This window comes from Budorcas taxicolor, chromosome 6 (assembly GCF_023091745.1).
Source record: "Budorcas taxicolor isolate Tak-1 chromosome 6, Takin1.1, whole genome shotgun sequence".
Taxonomy (NCBI): domain Eukaryota; kingdom Metazoa; phylum Chordata; class Mammalia; order Artiodactyla; family Bovidae; genus Budorcas; species Budorcas taxicolor.
In genome coordinates this window covers 83,494,821-83,513,097 of record NC_068915.1, presented here as the reverse complement: position 1 = coordinate 83,513,097, position 18,277 = coordinate 83,494,821, and the positions used below count along the sequence as shown (strand labels likewise).

The 18,277-nt window shown below is 36.0% G+C and overlaps 1 protein-coding gene and 1 pseudogene across 1 annotated transcript in view; both read left to right on the top strand.

The window, feature by feature from the left end:
- Positions 1-15,916, top strand: part of CENPC (centromere protein C) — a 94,354-nt gene extending 78,438 nt beyond the window's left edge. Inside the window, exons 14-19 of the mRNA XM_052642210.1 lie at positions 3,525-3,629; positions 5,150-5,278; positions 5,673-5,768; positions 8,104-8,258; positions 14,220-14,310; positions 15,826-15,916. Of these exons, the coding sequence (XP_052498170.1) occupies positions 3,525-3,629; positions 5,150-5,278; positions 5,673-5,768; positions 8,104-8,258; positions 14,220-14,310; positions 15,826-15,896 (647 nt within the window). The 3' untranslated portion in view covers positions 15,897-15,916. The remainder of the gene's footprint in view (positions 1-3,524; positions 3,630-5,149; positions 5,279-5,672; positions 5,769-8,103; positions 8,259-14,219; positions 14,311-15,825) is intronic.
- A 599-nt stretch (positions 15,917-16,515) lies between these two features.
- On the top strand, positions 16,516-17,163 carry LOC128049920 (60S ribosomal protein L10a-like; annotated as a pseudogene).
- Positions 17,164-18,277: the final 1,114 nt, after the last annotated feature.

The following is an 18,277-nucleotide window of genomic DNA, read 5'->3' as shown; positions in this document are numbered from 1 at the left end:
TGTCCATTTATAAATCTTGTAATCCACTCACTCATTGCCCAGTAGTAGGGAGCTGATCTTACCTAATGTAAGAAAGCAATGGTAGAGAATTCTATAAAATGTAACTTCTGGGTAGATGGCATCCATGACAACTTCTCTTATTTTTTCCAGCTCACACCTAAACAAAACAGTAACTAGGATAAGTAAGCCAGGAGCTAAGGAACCCATGGAGAGGCCCACTTGGGGATAAAGATTCATGCGACCTCTCATGTTTGCAGAATTGGAGTGGCTTTTTGTTTTTCTCCCTATACTTAAGGCTTCTGCATTTATACTTGATGAGAACCTATAGGGATGAAGCTTTCTCTAATTGCTTCCACTAGAACCTCACATCTTGTCAGTATTTTGTGGGTCCATGTGAAGAGAGACTGCTGTACTTCTCAATGTTTAATGCTTAGCTTCCTAGGTGGTGCAGTGGTGAAGAATCCACCTGCCAATGCAGATGATGCAAAAGATGCAGCTTCGCTCTCCCGGTCGGAAAGATCCCCTGGAGTAGGAAATGTCAACCCACTCCAGTATTCTTGCCTGGAAAATGTCATGGACAGAGGAGCCTGGTGGGCTGCAGTCCATGAGGTCACAAAGAGTCAGACACAACTAAGTGCATGCGTGCATACACACACACTTGCTTGACTGGAGTGGAATATGCTGTGAGTCAGAGTAGGCAAAGAGAAATAAAATTGTCCCTGAGAGGGTCTGCAACCACACAAGAGAGGAAAATCAGCAGTACACAAATTATAGTAAGCCAGAACCTTTGTAGATAAATAACAGTTTTAACAATGAAGGAAATATGAATATTTTCAGAAATTTAGTTATATCACAGAAGGCTTTCTGGTTGGTAAAGCATAATTTTTCAGTTTAAAAAATCAGCACATCAACTGATAAAGATGAATACTGTTGAGTGCTAAATTAGTAGCTGGTGTTGACGTGGAAGAAATTTATCAGAACAGAAATACAAAAGAGATTGAAACCATGAGGAAAAAATAGGCAATGAAAATAACATGGAGACAACATATAAAAAATGCAAATAATAGAATTTTCAGAAAAAAGAAAAATTAAAATACTACTTAAAACTTTCCTGGAATAAAGATAGGCTTGATCTGCAATTTGAGAGAGTTTATCAGCTGCCAGTAAAAAGTAATGAAGCATATACACCTCTAGACAGAATTGAATAAAATTCCTAAATTTCAAGGATAGAGGAAAGCTTCCAGATAGAAGTTACATACAAAGGAGGAAAAAAAAAAAAGACTAGCATTATTCATCAGTGTAACTCTGGAAAAATAAAATAGCCTACTTTCAGAAATGTATTACAATCCATGTTATAACTAGATATAACAAGATATCTTCTGATACCTGAATCTGTTTTGCACATAATGCAAAATTATCATCCTCCATGGAAAATGGCCATGTGAGGTTATTTTACCAAGTAGCATATAAATCAGTACTGCGTTCAAAGAGACGAGAGAATTAGGAATGATTCTCAACATATGGTTAAATTTAAATAATGTATACATTTTCTGTTGCCAAGTGCCAAATTACTACAGATTTAGTGGTTCAGACATGTTTGTTATCCTGTGGTTTCCATGGGACAGAAGTTCAGATATAAATTAGCTGGGTTCTCTGTTAAAGGGTTTCACAGGCTTCAGTCAAAAGTGTCAGCCTGGACCATGGTCTTATCTGAGCTCAAGATCCTCTTTCAAGCTCATGTGGTAGGAGAATTCAGGTCCTTGGAATTGTAGGGCTGAGATACCTGTTTTCTTGGTGTCTGTGAGCCATGGGCCTCTACTCTTAATTTCTAGAGGTCACCTGCAGTTCCTTGCCACATGACCCTTTTCATAGACTCTTTTCTTAGTGTGGCAGCTTGCTTCTTCAAAGTGAGCAAGGAATAATTTTTCTCTGCTTCTGCTAGATAGTGTCTTATGTGTAGAATGATGACATAGTCACAGGAGTGACTTCCCATTGCTTTTGCCATATTCAGTTGAGTATATCATAGGTTCCACATGTGTCCTAGGGAAGGGGTGTCTCATTGCTCACACCCAAGAGTGTGTCTACTGCTTAATGCTAATATGATTGAGGATTTATAAGTACTAAGTAAGAACTTTTGCAATGATAGTTTGAAATCTGCACTATCTTAACAAAACTTGGTATGATGAGGAGGAGAGTAGGAGTGGCAGAAGGGTGATAAAAGTAGTCTAAAAGTTCTGTTTTACTAAGTGAGAGAAGAAAGATGATATCTTGGTAAGGAATATATTTTTTAATATAATCATAGAGAAATGAATATGATTTGAATGTCAGGAATAGGAAGGTAAATTAGACTGAAAAAGCACAGTAAAACTTTGAAATGACCAAGGTTTGGAGTACGGGGAAAGAAATGGTATTCTGACCAAACCAATGAAAAGGAGGGGAAAAAAAAAATCATTGATGTAAAATAACAAGTAAATATAAAGTAAAATGGAAGGAATAAAAAGAACCATATTTGTTATACTAAATAAGCATGAATAGATTGAATTCCTCTAGTAAGATAGAGACTAACAGATTTGGTTAAACAATACAAACTGACCTATATATTTATAAGAAACGCTTAAAACAGGTTTTAAAATAAAAGATTATCAAAGAATTAAGTAGAGTAATATAAACAGAAGGAAGTAGTGGGGCATTTTTAATATTAGGTAAAGTGAAATTTAAAGTTACAAATGTGAACAGAATAAAGGACTTGTAATAATAAAATAAGCAATTTATGAAGAAAATAGAAAAGTCATAAACTACTATGTACCAAACAGCCTAGCAACTAAAACGTATAAAGAAAAAAAAAAAAAAAACCTGAGGAAAAGCAAGGAGATTTTAAGCAATACAGTTAGAGATTTTGATAAACCACTTTCAGAATTGGAGAAATCCAGCAAACCAGAAATAAGAAAGAACATAGGAAGTTGATTATATAGCCAGCAAACTTAGCATATAGAACTTTGCATTGGTCAGATAAAATGAGTAGATATGTGTGTATACACATAAACACATGCGTATATGACTACCCCTGATTAACACATTTCCTATTGGGAACATTTAGATGGTTTTCAATTTGACATCTGTTTTCGGTTCCTATGATAAACAGTACTACTATGAATGTTTTTATACCTAGATCTTTGCCTATTTTTATGAATATTTTACAAATTCATTTTCTAAAAATGAAATTGCCACCTCAGAGTATTACAATTATAGATATTATCAGATTGTCTTCAGCTTATATTTCTATCATAAATATATGAGAATTTCAGTGTACCTTTAATATCATTAACCATGAATGTTACCAAGTTTTTAAATCTTTCCAATCTAGTAGTTTATTTTTTCATTGGCATTTCTTTACTAGCCCAAATATGTCTTAAAATTTGTTTGTCTAGAAGCATTTCTGTTCTAGAAAGTAATATCAGTCTTTTCACTGCAGAGTTTTGTCCAACTCAACATATGTGTATATTTTTGTCTGATGTCTTTTACAGTATTGCCCTCCTGTACACCAAATGTTCGCAGAACTATGAGAACACGATCAAAACCTTTGGAATACTGGCGAGGGGAACGAATAGATTATCAGGCAAGGCCATCAGGTAAAATTTATGTTCTGATGTCTCAAAATAAAAAATAATAATGATAATTGCTATAATTTATTTAGGTACGTGTTGTGCCAAGAAAGTGAAACTTGCTCAGTTGTGTCTAACTCTTTGTGACCCCATGGACTGTAGCCCACCAGGGGATCTTCTTGACCTGAGGATCGAATCCAGGTCTCCCACATGGCAGGCAGAACCACCAGGGAAGCCAAGTACTGTCTTACATATTTATAACATTACCTTATTTAATCATCATCCTCCAACAGTGTGACAAGAATAGGTTCAAGTCCAGGTTTCTCTGATTACTATAGAGATGCTGATTTTTTTCTCTTTGCTAGCAATTTGAAGTGATTGTGTAGTTTTATAGAGTGTTCCCAGGTGGCTTTCCTAGTGGCTCGGATGGTAAAAAATTTGCCTGCCATGCAAGAGATCCAGTTTCTATCCCTGGGAGAAGGAAATGGCAACCCACTCCAGTATTCTTGCTTGGAGAATTCAGTGGACAGAGGAGCCTGGTGGGCTACAGTCCGTGGGGTCACAAAGAGTTGGACACAACTGCGTGACTAACACTTAACCCCGGTGGCCCAGTGGTAAAGAATCTTCCCACCAAAGCAGGAAGCCCAAGAGATGCAGCAGGTTCAGTCTCTGATTCAAGAAGATCTCTTGGAGAAGGAAATGGTAACCCACTCCAGTATTCTTGCCTGGAAAATTCCATGGACAGAGGAGTCTAGCAAGCCACAGTCCATGGGGTAGCAAAGAGTCAGATATGACTGAGCATGGAGCACATTATTTTTATATAATCCAATAACATTTCTAATTGCATAAAATGAAACCTTAGATCAGAACATGAGAAAATTTTAACTGGCAAAGATTAAATATTCCCCATTATTATTCCCATTCCATTTTCTTGTCATATTTCTCTACAAAAATTATAGAAGATGGGAAAGAAAATAGAGTTATATTAAAGTTACTTGCTTTTTTTAAATCAATATTTCTGAGACAAGGACTAAACTGACATGTGGATTACTATAAAAGTTCTTTGCTAATCTTTGTGTCTTTCATTTTTTATACCTCCACTGATGACTATATTTCAAGCAATAGAAATCATTCAGTTACGTTTCATCAGTGTGTCTAGATTTAGGATAGTGGTGATGGTTTAGTTGCTAAGTTGTGGTTGACTCTTGTGACCCCGTGGATTGTAGCCCACTAGGATCCTCTCAGGCAAGATTACTAGAGTGGGTTGCCATTTCCTTCTCCAGGGGATCTTCCTGACCCAGGAATTGAACCGGGGTCTCCTGCATTGCAGGTAGATTTTTTACCGACTGAGCCACCAGATTTAGGATAGTAAAGAGACTTAAGTGAAATTGGTTGCTATTTGTGTTACTTGAATTAGCTGTAGAGTAGTAATAATAATGTATTCTGTGCTTTGAAAAGAAGTGTGCTTTATTAATGTAATGAATTTTGTTTCAAGATTTTCACTTTGCTAGGTATGATGATTTACCTTTTTGGGGGTTAAATTTCAGGAGGATTTGTGATTGGTGGAATACTGTCACCAGACACAGTATCATCTAAAAGGAAAGCAAAAGGAAACTTGGGAAGAATCATTACAACAGCTAATAGGAAAAGAATCTGTCTTGAAAATGAAGAAAGAAGTATGAACTTTTCCCTTATTTTAAATAACGGTATTTTGAAAAAGAGCTCTTCGCAGATTTTGAAATATACCTCTAAAGGCTTCAGAATATAATAGTACTTAAGGGTCAATTCTCTTTTTAATGTCAACTTTTCTTCAGATTTTGAAAGTAAATTAATTTTATTCTTTAAAAAAAATCATTAATATCATAGTGTAAAACATTTCCACATGGGTAAATTGTACTGTCAAATGAAACTTATCTCTTCCATGCATCAAAGTGGTCATTGATAAACAGGAAGAAATATGCCTCTTCCATTTTCCTTTTCAACTTGTCCTTAGCTCTATTTCATGCTAGATTTTTTTTTAATGGAAAAGAGTTTTAAATAAATAGTATTTCAGTGGTACTTCTTTTGCAGAGAATAAATTCATGGTAAATCTGAATATACCTCTGGGAGATCCTCTGCAGCCAACAAGGGTGAAGGACCCAGAAACACAAGAGACTGTTCTTATGGGTAAGCTCAGGGTTGATTCTGAGAATGCTTAATTTAACATCTCGTAAGGACAAACTTGGAGAAGGCGATGGCACCCCACTCCAGTACTCTTGCCTGGAAAATCCCATGGACGGAGGAGCCTGATGGGCTGCAGTCCATGGGGTCGCAAAGAGTCGGACACGACTGAGTGATTTCACTTTCACTTTTCACTTTCCTGCATTGGAGAAGGAAATGGCAACCCTCTCCAGTGTTCTTGCCTGCAGAATTCCAGGGATGGGGGAGCCTGGAGGGCTGCCATTTATGGGGTTGCACAGAGTCAGACACAACTGAAGCGACTTAGCAGCAGCAGCAGCAAGGACAAACTGTTTGCTTGAAGGCTGGCTTTTCTACTTTTCCTTTCTCTCCCCAGATCTTTCAGAGCCAAAGTCCAATAGCTAGTCTGATTCAAATAAGTAGCCTGTATGAGGACTACTGTGAGGGAATTGATGGTAGACAACCTCCAGGGACATATAGTACCATGCTTTTGTTGTAGACAACCTCCAAGGACATATAGTACCGTGCATTTGTCCTCTATGATACAAGTGCTACCATCAGGAATGTTGCCTCCTCCAGTAGGATCCAGGCCTTCTTTGATCAGGAGGACACTTGGGGACAAGAGCTGTTGAGGGGGAAAGTGAAAGTTGCTCAGTTGTGTCCAACTGTCTGCAACTCCATGGACTGTAGTCCATGGAATTCTTCAGGCCAGAATACTGGAGTGGGTAGCCTTTCCCTTCTCCAGCGGATCTTCCCAAGCCAGGAATTGAACTGGGGTCTCCTGCCTTGCAGGCAGATTCTTTACCAACTGAGTTATCAGGAAGCCTGTTCAGGGGGAATTGTAGCAAATTAACTGGCAGACTCCTGGATACACTCTTACTATGAGATCAGGTAGGGATTGTGGCTGGGTTTAGACAGCCTTTGGTGCTGTGGAGCAAGGACATCAGTCAGTCAAACAAATGTCATGTTTAAGGCTGGCATAGGGTCCTATAAGCCTCCTCCTACACTTAACAGGTATTAAAATTTTAGTTTCTAGGATACCATTGGAGGTCCCAAGAGATGGGTTATAGTGTGGTGGAGTTAAGTAGTGGACACTCAGCTGTTTCCCAACAAGGCAATATTTACATACAGGAAATATTTAAGTGTTTTAAAAACTGTCATGACTGTACTAGTGAGTACTGAGGACTATTTAGCCTAAATCAAAAGATAAATATGTCAAAGCAGAGAGACAGTGTTTACACTTAAAATTTTGACTGTGGAATAGGCTCCATTGATATCTTAAGTAACAGAGATATTCTATATTCAGTTGTTGATTTGGCTATAGAGGGAAAAGTACAGAGAATATTTTTTTTAGCAAAGTGTCTAATCTGAAAACGTTGCTGTACTGTATTAGTAAAAAAGTTGTGTTATCAAGAATTCATCACTTTTTGTTTCCTGGGCATATGTATTGTCTATATCCTGTTGTCTGTGGGGGTATAGTCAGAAGCTGATGATAAAATGTATTAATTACAGGTCTGGAAAAGTTTGTAAGTAAAAGGGAAATTTAAAAAAATGATATAGTAATTTGGGAGCTACAGTTAGAACTGGTTATTTAGAGCCTCTACCTGATAAATAAAAAATATTGTTACTTAATCAGTCACAAAGGTATTTACTGGCATGATGATGATACATTTGTAGTGTGGCTATGTTATATTGAACTTTTTAAGGATAAGGAATCTTTTCTTGTCTCTTAGCTGATTTTGTTTTCCATCTGAGTTATTATAGGGGAAATAATAATACTGCCATGTTATTAATAAATAATAAAATAATATTATTAACAAAGCTTACTGAATGCTTACTTTGTACCAGTGTTTTAAATACTTTATACACATTAACTCATTTGATATTCCCAACTCTAACAAACTATTGCTATCACATTTTATAGAAAAGAAAATGAGATGGAGGATAAGCAACTTGGCTATGGTCATTCAGCTTGGAAGACAAAGACTTGATGTGACCTTTCTAGGTCCAGAGTCAGTGCTCTTAATCATATCTATCTTTCTAGGACAGGTTTATGTTTTTATTTATGAATGTGTATGAGAGGCTCAGGATTGATCCCTGGTTTGAGAAGATCCCCTGGAGAAGGGAATGGCAACTCACTCCAGTATTATTGCCTGGAGAATCCCGTGGACCGAAGAGCCTGCCGGGCTACTACAGTCCACAAGGTCGCAAAAAGTTGGTTGACTGAAGTGACTTAGAATGCACACACATGTGTGTATATGCTATATCAATGAGCAATGTCATTGCTATTACTTTATACTTACATTAATTATTTTCCCTTTAGATCTTATAAGGCCACGAGATACATACCAATTTTGTGTTGAACATGATGAGTTGAAAGTATATAAAACATTGGATACACCGTTTTTTTCTAGTGGAAAATTGATAATAGGACCACTTCAAGAAAAGGGAAAACAGCATGTAGGCCTAGATACATTGGTAAGTATATTTCTCCATATATTGATATATATGTTTTGATCTTGGCACAACTCTGAGTTATTGGACTTGATGAAGCATTAAAAATTTATTTTCTCAGAAATGATATTCTGTTACTATAGTACATAGGTAATTTTTTAGTATTTTTCATCTGTTTAAAGTCAGTCAACTGAAGGCTATTTAAAAGTACTTATTCTGTGCATAGCAGTGTAGCCTTGAGATTTAGAAGTTTAGGGAATGGTCTTAAAAGTATCTTCAAAATTAGATTTGCAAATAAGTCATTAGAATTTTAGAGCTGGAGAGGATTATTGAGATTGTCTAAATCTCATTTCTGTAATCATGAAGTTTAGAAATAAAGAATTTAAAAGACTTCAAAATCATGTAACTGATTAACAGCAGATTGACAACTGGGAACTAGTTACTACTATTACTTGGGGCTTCCCTGGTAGCTCAGCTAGTAAAGAATATGCCTGCAATGCAGCAGACCCCTGTTGGCTTCCTGGGTTGGGAAGATCCACTAAAGGAGGGATAGGCTACCCACTCCACTATTCTTGGATTTCCCTGGTAGCTCAGACAGTAGAGAATCTGCCTGCAATGTGGAGACTTGAGTTCTATCCCTGGGTTAGGAAGATCCCCTTGAGAATGGAATGGCTGCCCACTCCAGTATTCTGGCCTGGAGAATTCCATGGACAGAGGACCCTGGCAGGCTACAGTCCATGGAGTTGCAAAGAGTGGACATGACTGAGTGACTTTCACTTTCAGTGTATTACTGTATATAGCAATGTTGGGTTTCCCTGGTGGCTCAGTGATAAAGAATTGCTTGCAGTGCAGGAGATTGCCTGCAGTGCGAGAGACATGAATTCGATCCCTGGGTCAGGAAGATCCCCTGGAGAAGGAAATGGCAACCCGCTCCTGTATTCTTGCCTGGGAAATCCCATGGACAAAGGAGCCTAGTGGGCTACAGTCCACTGGGTCACAAGAGTTGGACACAACTTAGCAACTAAACCACCACCACCACCACATAGTATGTAGAATCCAGATCTAAAGTATTTAAAAGTTTTCTTTAATCTAGTCTTAAAATGTTGTAGATCTCCAGGTCATATTAAAAGAGTAAAAGTAACATATTAAACTAACTGAAGTAATAGATAATTCCTGTGTAGTAATTAAGAAGCAGTTAATAATGAAAATAAGCATTATGAAATGTCATCATTAAACTAATAGTATTAATACTATTAATAGTATTAATAAGTTAGAATGTTTTTATTCCTTTAGGAGGAAGGAATATTGAATATCTAGTAAATATTTGAAAATGTTTAACCTAACATTCAAAGTAATCCATATTAAAAATAAGGCATACTTTATAATTACTGAGTTAGTAGAAATTATTGATTTATAATTTGTAGACTTATAACTATAACCTATAACTGATTTGTAGACTTTCACTTATGAATATCATTTCAGATTTTTTTCCTAGGAAAATAAAAGCTAGGGAACCCTGAACATAGGTAGTTACTTATTTTAACATTGAGAGTAATTTCTGAAATTGGAAACCACTGAAATATGCTGTGGGAAGAAAATGCTTATATTTATCTTTTGACTTAGTAATGAAATAAACCATTATATATAATAATCTGGAGGAGGAAATGGCAACCCACTCCAGTATTCTTGCTAGGAGAATCCCCTGGACAGAGGAGCCTGGTGAGCTACAGTTCATGGGGTCTCAAAAGAGTCAAACATGACTGAGGCAGCTTAGCACACACACATATAATAATCAGTTATATAACACTTACGTATTCCAGGTATTGTACGAAACATTTTGAAGAATAGCTGTATTGGAAGGATTTTCTGTCTACAGTTTGGTTAAATGTTTATCCTTAAATGTTACTCTTACAAATTGCAAGATAGAAAATCGTTTTTGTTTTTTTCTGACTAAAATAAAAAGTGAAAATGACAGAAATTTGAAGGAACTATAGAAAAATAACATGTTAGTAAGTGATTATAGTTTATTTTTATTTCTTCTAAATATTGACTTTAACATTTTATAATGAAAATCAGAGTTAAATTTTTTAGTAACGGGAGTATTTTTACATTTTTGAAAGAATGAAGTACACTTTTAAATACATGCTTTTGAGAAGCAAAAGGGCAAGATGGAGAACCACTAATAAGGGATAAAGTAGCAGTGGTAGATTTATTAAAATCAAACCACAGAGAAATTAACAAATAAACTGTGGGAGTTTGTTGTGGAGCTTTCCTAGAAGACAAGGGGATATTAAGAAATGGAAAATACTTAAGTTAGATAATATGGAAGAACAGATAAAAACAGAATCGAGAAAAAACCCAAATGAGCAAAAGGGAGAAATATTTGAAGAAGTAGGCAATAATTGTTTCAGAACTAAAAAACAAAAAGGGGGACACAACACGCTTAAAGGAACCAGAGTTCCTCAAGAAATGTCTGATCCCAGGCCTGGGACTAAGCTTGGAATATTTTATCATACCCAATAGCAAACTATCAAAAACCATTAGAATTGCTTTCTCTGGACAAAGATGTGAAAACTTGAGTATCAATAAGAATAACTTCATTGAGTTGATAGATATCAATTATATCTAAATCCATGAATTTGTAAGACTACTACAAAAAGGAAAACTTATTTCATCGCTGTTGGCAAATACTGTGACACCAGCTCGCTTTAACAACAAATATGGCAAATAAAGGGAAATAATTAAACATTTATTCTGCTGTTCTCATATAAACTGTATTACTAGGTAACCAAATAATAGAGGAAGGGAAGTTTACCCTTTAGAAATATTCCAGTTAATAAAAGAAGGAGTGTTAGGATGGAATCTTACCATTTTACAACACCCAATAAACTGTTGGATCTAGCATCATCATACACTAACATCTAAAAAGAATACAGCCATACATTATGTGCCTCCTATGGAAGAATACAACACTGCATATGAAGTAGTCATGTCTTCCCCACCTCCTTTAAAAAACAAAACAAAACCTGCACATAACACCACCTGAAGTTAAGTCCTTGGATCTAACAACCAATTTATAGAAAATAAAGAATAGCAGACTTTACAAATGACACCCTGGGCCCAGCAAAATCCAGCTGTTGTAAAGATTTTTAAAACAAATTTTGCTGCTTGATTTACTTACTAAATAAGATGCAAGGGATAAAAAAGACAACCAAGTGGAATATACAGAGATCAGGGTTCTCAACCATGGCACTGTTGTTTGTTATGCTGTGTCTTGTAAGATGTTTACAAGCATCTCAGGCCTCTCTGCACTAGATTCCAGTAATACTCTAGTTGTGACAATTAAAAATGTCCACAGACAGTGCCAATTGTCCCCTTAAGGGCAAAATCACCCCCAAATTGAGAACCATGCCATAGACTGAGTGTTTTAAAAGATAGATCAAGCACTGACAATAGATCAAGCACTGACTCTTAGTTGGATCCCAATTGAGACAAACCCTTATTTCTTTTTTTTTAAACAAATGAAAAAATTTTATTTGATTAAATTAATATCAATAGCTTTTATTCAAAAGACTACAAAAAAAGCTTAGGCAAAGAAAGCTTAAGCTAAAACTAGGACAAAATACTTGCTATAAAGATAACCAACAAGTGTTTAGTATCCAGAATGTAAATGTTTTAAAATTTCAAAGAAAATGATAACTCAGTAGGAAAGAAGATACGTTATTGGAAAAAAAAATTTTTACAGAAGCAAAAACATAAGAAGCAAATAAACATGTACTAAAAATGCCCATACTCTGAGTGAAAAATAAATCAAGGAGTTATACATTCAATCTATTTCATTTATATAAATTCAGAAATATACAAAATTAAAGTTATTTTTTAAAGATCCATTTTTGCCTGGTAAGAACTGTAATGAAAACAAGAGGATAATAAATATAAAATTCAGGACAGTGTTTATCTCCGTGGACATTTATAGAAATGGGAGAGGTATGCTTAGAGAGCCAAATTGAATAGATAAGCAAACAACACTTAGAAACATATACTTGACCTGGGGTACAGTATGTGTTACCTTTTTTTTTTAAAGGCTATTTTTGGTATATAATAAAAATATTTATTTCCTTTATTAAATTATAAAAGTACCTTTAGAACTACTTTAAGAACTTTTTTTTTCCTTTGAGGGAGTATATTGTAGTGACTAAGAACATGGATTCTGGAGTCAAAGTACCTGAGTTCAAATGCCTGCTCTTCCATTTACATTGTGACCTTGGAAATTTACACTGTTCCATGCCTCATCTTCTTCATCTGTGAAAAGCTCTTAATATAGTGCTGTCTCACTGATAGATGCCTACATTAAATGAATAAAAATGAAGTGCTTAGAACAGTGTCTTGCATGGTGTGGGTACTATATAAGCTCTAGCTGCTCTTTTCCTGGTATTTTAGGCTCATTTTACAAAAGTGGTAAGAAAAGGAGGAGCGGGAGGCATAATTCTCTGAAGCAAATATTCTTGATGGCTTTATCTCAGAATTTGAATATCAAAGTTTGAGGGCCCTATATTTTGTATTTAGTTGTCAAAATAAAACATTATTGTCAAGTGGTATCTCTGTAAAATGTAAAATTTCCCCTGCTTGACTATGGAAGCCTGTACAATTGAGCACTACATTTATCCTCTTTTGCTTTCTTAATGTTGATGCTTTAAATGTACTTTTTTTTTTAAAAAAAATTTTGTTCTCTTAGATTCCTCAGATTGTTACATATAGCAAGCATGTAACCTTTATAGAGGTATACATAAAACCTAGCTACTCTTCTAATACAGTAAAGTGATGTTCTTTACAATGGTTCTGAATTAAAAAAAAACAGTTCAGTTCAGTCGCTCAGTCGTGTCTGACTCTTTGTGACCCCATGAATTGCAGCAGGCCTCCTGTCACATTGCCAGGCTTCCCTGTCCATCACCAACTCCCGGAGTTCACTCAAACTCACGTACATCCAGTCAGTGATGCCATCCAGGCATCTCATCCTCTGTCGTCCCCTTCTCCTCCTGCCCCCAATCCCTCCCAGCATCAGAGTCTTTTCCAGTGAGTCAACTCTTCTCATGAGGTGGCCAAAGTACTGGAGTTTCAGCTTCAGCATCATTCCTTCCAAAGAACACCCAGGGCTGATCTCCTTCAGAATGGACTGGTTGGATCTCCTTGCAGTCCAAGGGACTCTCAAGAGTCTTCTCCAACGCCACAGTTCAAAAGCATCAATTCTTTCGCGCTCAGCTTTCTTCACAGTCCAACTCTCACATCCATACATAACCACTGGAAAAACCATAGCCTTGACTAGACAGACCTTTGTTGGCAAAGTAATGTCTCTGCTTTTCAATATGCTATCTAGGTTGGTCATAACTTTCCTTCCAAAAAAACAGTAAATAATAACAAAAGAAATTTCTTGTAGTAGTTTTCTGTATTACTGTTTTACTTAATTGCTACACAGTTTAAACAACATTCATGTATTATCTCACAGTTGTATAAGTTAGAAATTGAGTGAGCTTGACTGAGGTCGCTGCTTAGAGTATCACTAGGCTAGAATCAAGATGTCCAAAGATCTGAATTCCTCTCTGAATGCCCTTAGAATGAATCTGCTTTCAAATTCATTCAGTTTGTTGGCAGAATTCAGTTAGTTGTCATTGTAAGACTGAGGTTCCTGTTTCTTTACTGGCTGTTGGCCAGGGTGTCTAGAAATAGCTTACACTCCTTGGTTCATGGTTGTCTTATCTTCAGCACTAGCAACAGTGAAAGTACTTTCCATGCTTCAGATTTCTCTGACTTCTCCTCTGCTTCATCCTCCCCCTCTACTTCTAGCAGGAAAGTTATCCACTTTCACGTAAAGTTTATGTGATTAGATTGGACCGTTATTCTGCCTTCAATGTGTACTTCAAATTTTTTGGAGTGCAGTTGTTGTGGTATTACAATTTGAAAATGAGATTTTAATTTTTAATTTTACAGGTTTTTTATGTTAATCTTGGTTACCTTTTATGTACCTTACATGAAACACCTTATATAGTAACAACTGGGGATTCATTCTATGTTCCTTCAGGTAAGAGTAATTAAAAACTTTTTCTTTCACATAAATACTTGTATAGTTGCTCATGAACACCATGAAAATGGAAACCACAGTGGTCAAAATGAAGCATGATGCAACTGATGTCAAACATTTTGGTGCATACTGTAATTTTTTTGTTTAGATCAATGTTGGTATATTAGTATTTTGATACATGAAAACTGAATGAGTTGCTAATTGCTGAATATAAAAATACTTAGGAGATATGTTGTATCCAGCGTGGAAGTAAAATTATTTCCCCTATGTTATTGCAAAGACATTATGTAATCAAACAATTTTTAGTTGGTTATTTTAAACATACAGAATAGTGTCCTTCATCAGCTATTGAAGAGCAAAAGTCTTTGAAGGTAGGAATTTTAATTTGTTCATTCAATAAATGTGATTAAGAGTCTACCAAATAGTGCTTTGAAAATGGGATACATAAATAAACAAACAGGCAAAAATCCCTGCCCTTATGTAGCTTACATTCTAATGAAAAAACAAAGCTATAATAATAGCTAAGTTTATATAGTCCTTTATATGTGCCAACACTGTTGTGAACAGTTTAAACTCATTAACTAAGTTAATCCTAATATGTATGAATTTCTAATAAGTCTAATAAAAGTCACAGGATTGTACACAGCACTATAAATGTTCCTTATGTGCAGCTGTCCATGTGTATTTTGCATTTGCTGTTACTTATTATCTAATTTATTTGAGTTACATTTGCTGCCTTTTAACTTTGAAATTTTATTTTACTTTTATACTTTTTTACTTATCTTTTATAAGTATCTTTTATACTTATTTATATATTGTCTATATCTCGTTTAGAGGAATCCATAGTGGTTTCAAAGACCTAATAATTGTGTTCAGTAAGTTAGACAGACAAAGATAGGTACCGTTTGTTTTCATTTATATGTGAATCTAAAAAATAAACGAATAAAACAAAGCAAGAACAAGAGTCATGTAGAACAAACTAGTGGTTACCAGCAGAGAGAGGGATAAAGGGAAGGGACAAGACAGATGAAGAGTAATGAGGTACACACTACTAGGAAAAAATAAAAAGATACTAGGATGTAATGTACAGCACAAGGAATATAGAAAATATTTTATAATTTTAAATGGAGTATAGTCTACAAAAATAATTGAATCACTGTTGTATGCTTGAAACTAATATAACATTGGAAGTCACCTAAATCACCTATACTTCAAATAAAAAAAACAACAACCCTCAAACATGATTGGGCTCAGAGGGAGATTTTTTTTTCCTACCTACACCTTTGTCTAATTTGTTTTTATATTCATTATTAGAATGATGTGAAGTTTGTGTTTTTTCAAGCTTTATCTAGATCATAGGTGGTGGTTAACTATTAGATTTTTCAGTTTGTACAATTAGATAAGAGTTATTTGAGGTTAGATGAGTTAATTTTTTCGACACTATATGTCATAACTGACATAATGATGAAATGATTCCTATGAAAGTAATTTTTAATTTTCTTATTTTATTTCTAGGTAATTATTACAACATCAAAAATCTCCTGAATGAGGAAAGTGTTCTTCTTTTTACTCAGATAAAAAGTTGAAAGATGAAGCAAAGTTTAAGTACATGTGTATATATATAAACATACATACATATAAAACACATTGTGCAGTTGAGATGTATATATTTGTAATTGTTAAGTTTTAAAGTTTCTGTGTTGTATATTTGTTTCAGTAAACATCAAACTTCCATGTGTATCTTCTAATTTTTCCACAAATATGCACATAACCTGTAGTGATGCCCATATTCATAGTTTTTAATAACATGAAAGGAATACCAAACACTGCTCTCGGGGATATACAGACAAACCTCGGAAATGTCATGGGTTTGATTCCAGACCACCACAATAAAGCAGAGATTGTAATAAAGTGAGTCATGAATTTTCTGATTTCCCAGTGTATATAAAAGTTATGTTTACATTATGCTGTTATCTGTTAGGTGTGCAATAGTTTTATGTCTAAAAATTAATGCATATACCTTAAGGAAGCTAACCATTATTGATTCCTTCAGTGAGTCGTCATCATTTTTCTGGTGGTGGGTCTTGGCTTGATGTTGATGGCTGCTGACTGATCAAGGTAGTGGTTGCTGGAGTTTGGAGTGGCTGTGGCAGTTTTTAAAAATAAGACAGCAGCTTTTTTCTAGTTACTGTGGCACGAGGCATCATGAGCAGTGAAGTCTCCTGTGACACCGTGTATGAGACAGTGCAGGAAGTCCTGCATGGGAATCAACACAAGTGCCAAAATGTTCTGGAAATGGTGGATCTTCAGATCAGCCTGAAGAACTGTGACCTCAAAAGGACAAACACTGCTCAGCACTGTCAGGCTTAAGTTCATTCCCCTTACCAAGTTCTCCATATATGTTCTGGGAGACCAGCAGCACTGTGATGAGGCTAAGGCTGTGGATAAATCTCCCACATGAATATCAAGGCACTGAAGAAACTCAAGAATAGAAAACGGGTCAAGAAGCTAGCTAACAAGTATGACTTTTTGGCTCCAGAATCTCTGTTTAAGCAGGTCCCACAAATCCTGGGCCGACGCCTGAATAACATTGGCAAATACCCTTCCTTGCTAACCCACAATGAGAACATAATGGCCAGAGTTGATGACGTTAAATCCATGATCAAGTTTCAGATGAAGAAGATGCTGTATCTGTCAGTGGCTGTTGGCCATGTGAAGATGATGAATGATGAGCTTGTGTACAACATCCACTTAGCTCTTAACTTTCTGATGTCATTGCACAAGAAAAACTAGCAGAATGTCCAATCTTTGTACATTAAGAGCACCGTAGGCAAGCCCCAGCATCTGCACTAAGCCACAGCTTAACGATACTGCCACCATTAAAAAAAAAAAAGACAACAGTGATGAATTGCTGCATCTATTAACTTCCTTTCACAAATGATTTCTCTGTAACATGCCAGTATTTTTTTGATAGTTTTCCATATAGAACTCACAAAATTGTACTCAGTCCTCTCAAATCTTGCTGTTGGTTTATCAGTGATAAAATTCTAAATTCTTTGTTGTCATTTTAAACAGTCCTGTCGTTTTGACAGTCTTTCTGACATTTTCACCTGGAATAAATTCCATGTCAAGAAACAACCTTCTGTTCTCATCCTTAAGCAGCCTTGATCTTAGGATATCTTAGGATATTGTAGCAATTGTTACATTGCTTCAGACTCCGCTTTTGATTCTAGTTCTCTTGCTGTTTCCACCACATCTTCAGTTCCTTCCTCCACTAAAATCTTGAACCATTCAGTGATCCATGAGGGTTGTGATCAACTTCTTTCAGACTTCTGTGTTCAGGTTGATATTTTGACCTCTTACCATGAATCACAAATGTTCTTAATGGCATCCTTTCCAGAAGGTTTTCAAATTGTTTTGCTCAGATCCATTGGAGAATTCACTACGGCAGCTATTGTTCAGTAGCTAAGTTGTGTCCAATTCTTTGCGACCCCATGGACTGCAGCCCACCAGGCTTCCCTGTCCTTCATTTTCTTCTGGAATTTGATCAAACTCATGTCCATTGAGTTAGTGATGCCTTTCAGCCATCTCATCCTCTGCTGCCTCCTCCTCCTCCTGCCCTCCATCTTGCCCAACATCAGGGTCTTTTCCAGTGAGTTGGCTCTTTGCATCAGGTGGCCAAAGTATTAGAGCTTCACCATCAGTCCTTCCAAGGAATATTCATGGTTGATTTCCTTGGTGTCCAAGGGACTCAAGAGTCTTCTCCACCACCACAGTTTGAAAGCATCAGTTCTTCAGCACTCAGCCTGCGTTATGGTCTAGCTCTCACATCCATACATGACTACTGGAAAAACCATAGCTTTGACTAGATGGACCTTTGTTGGCAAAGTGATGTCTCTGCTTTTCAATACACTGTTTAGCATCTTGATACACAGTGTTCAGTTCAGTCGCTCAGTTGTGTCCGACT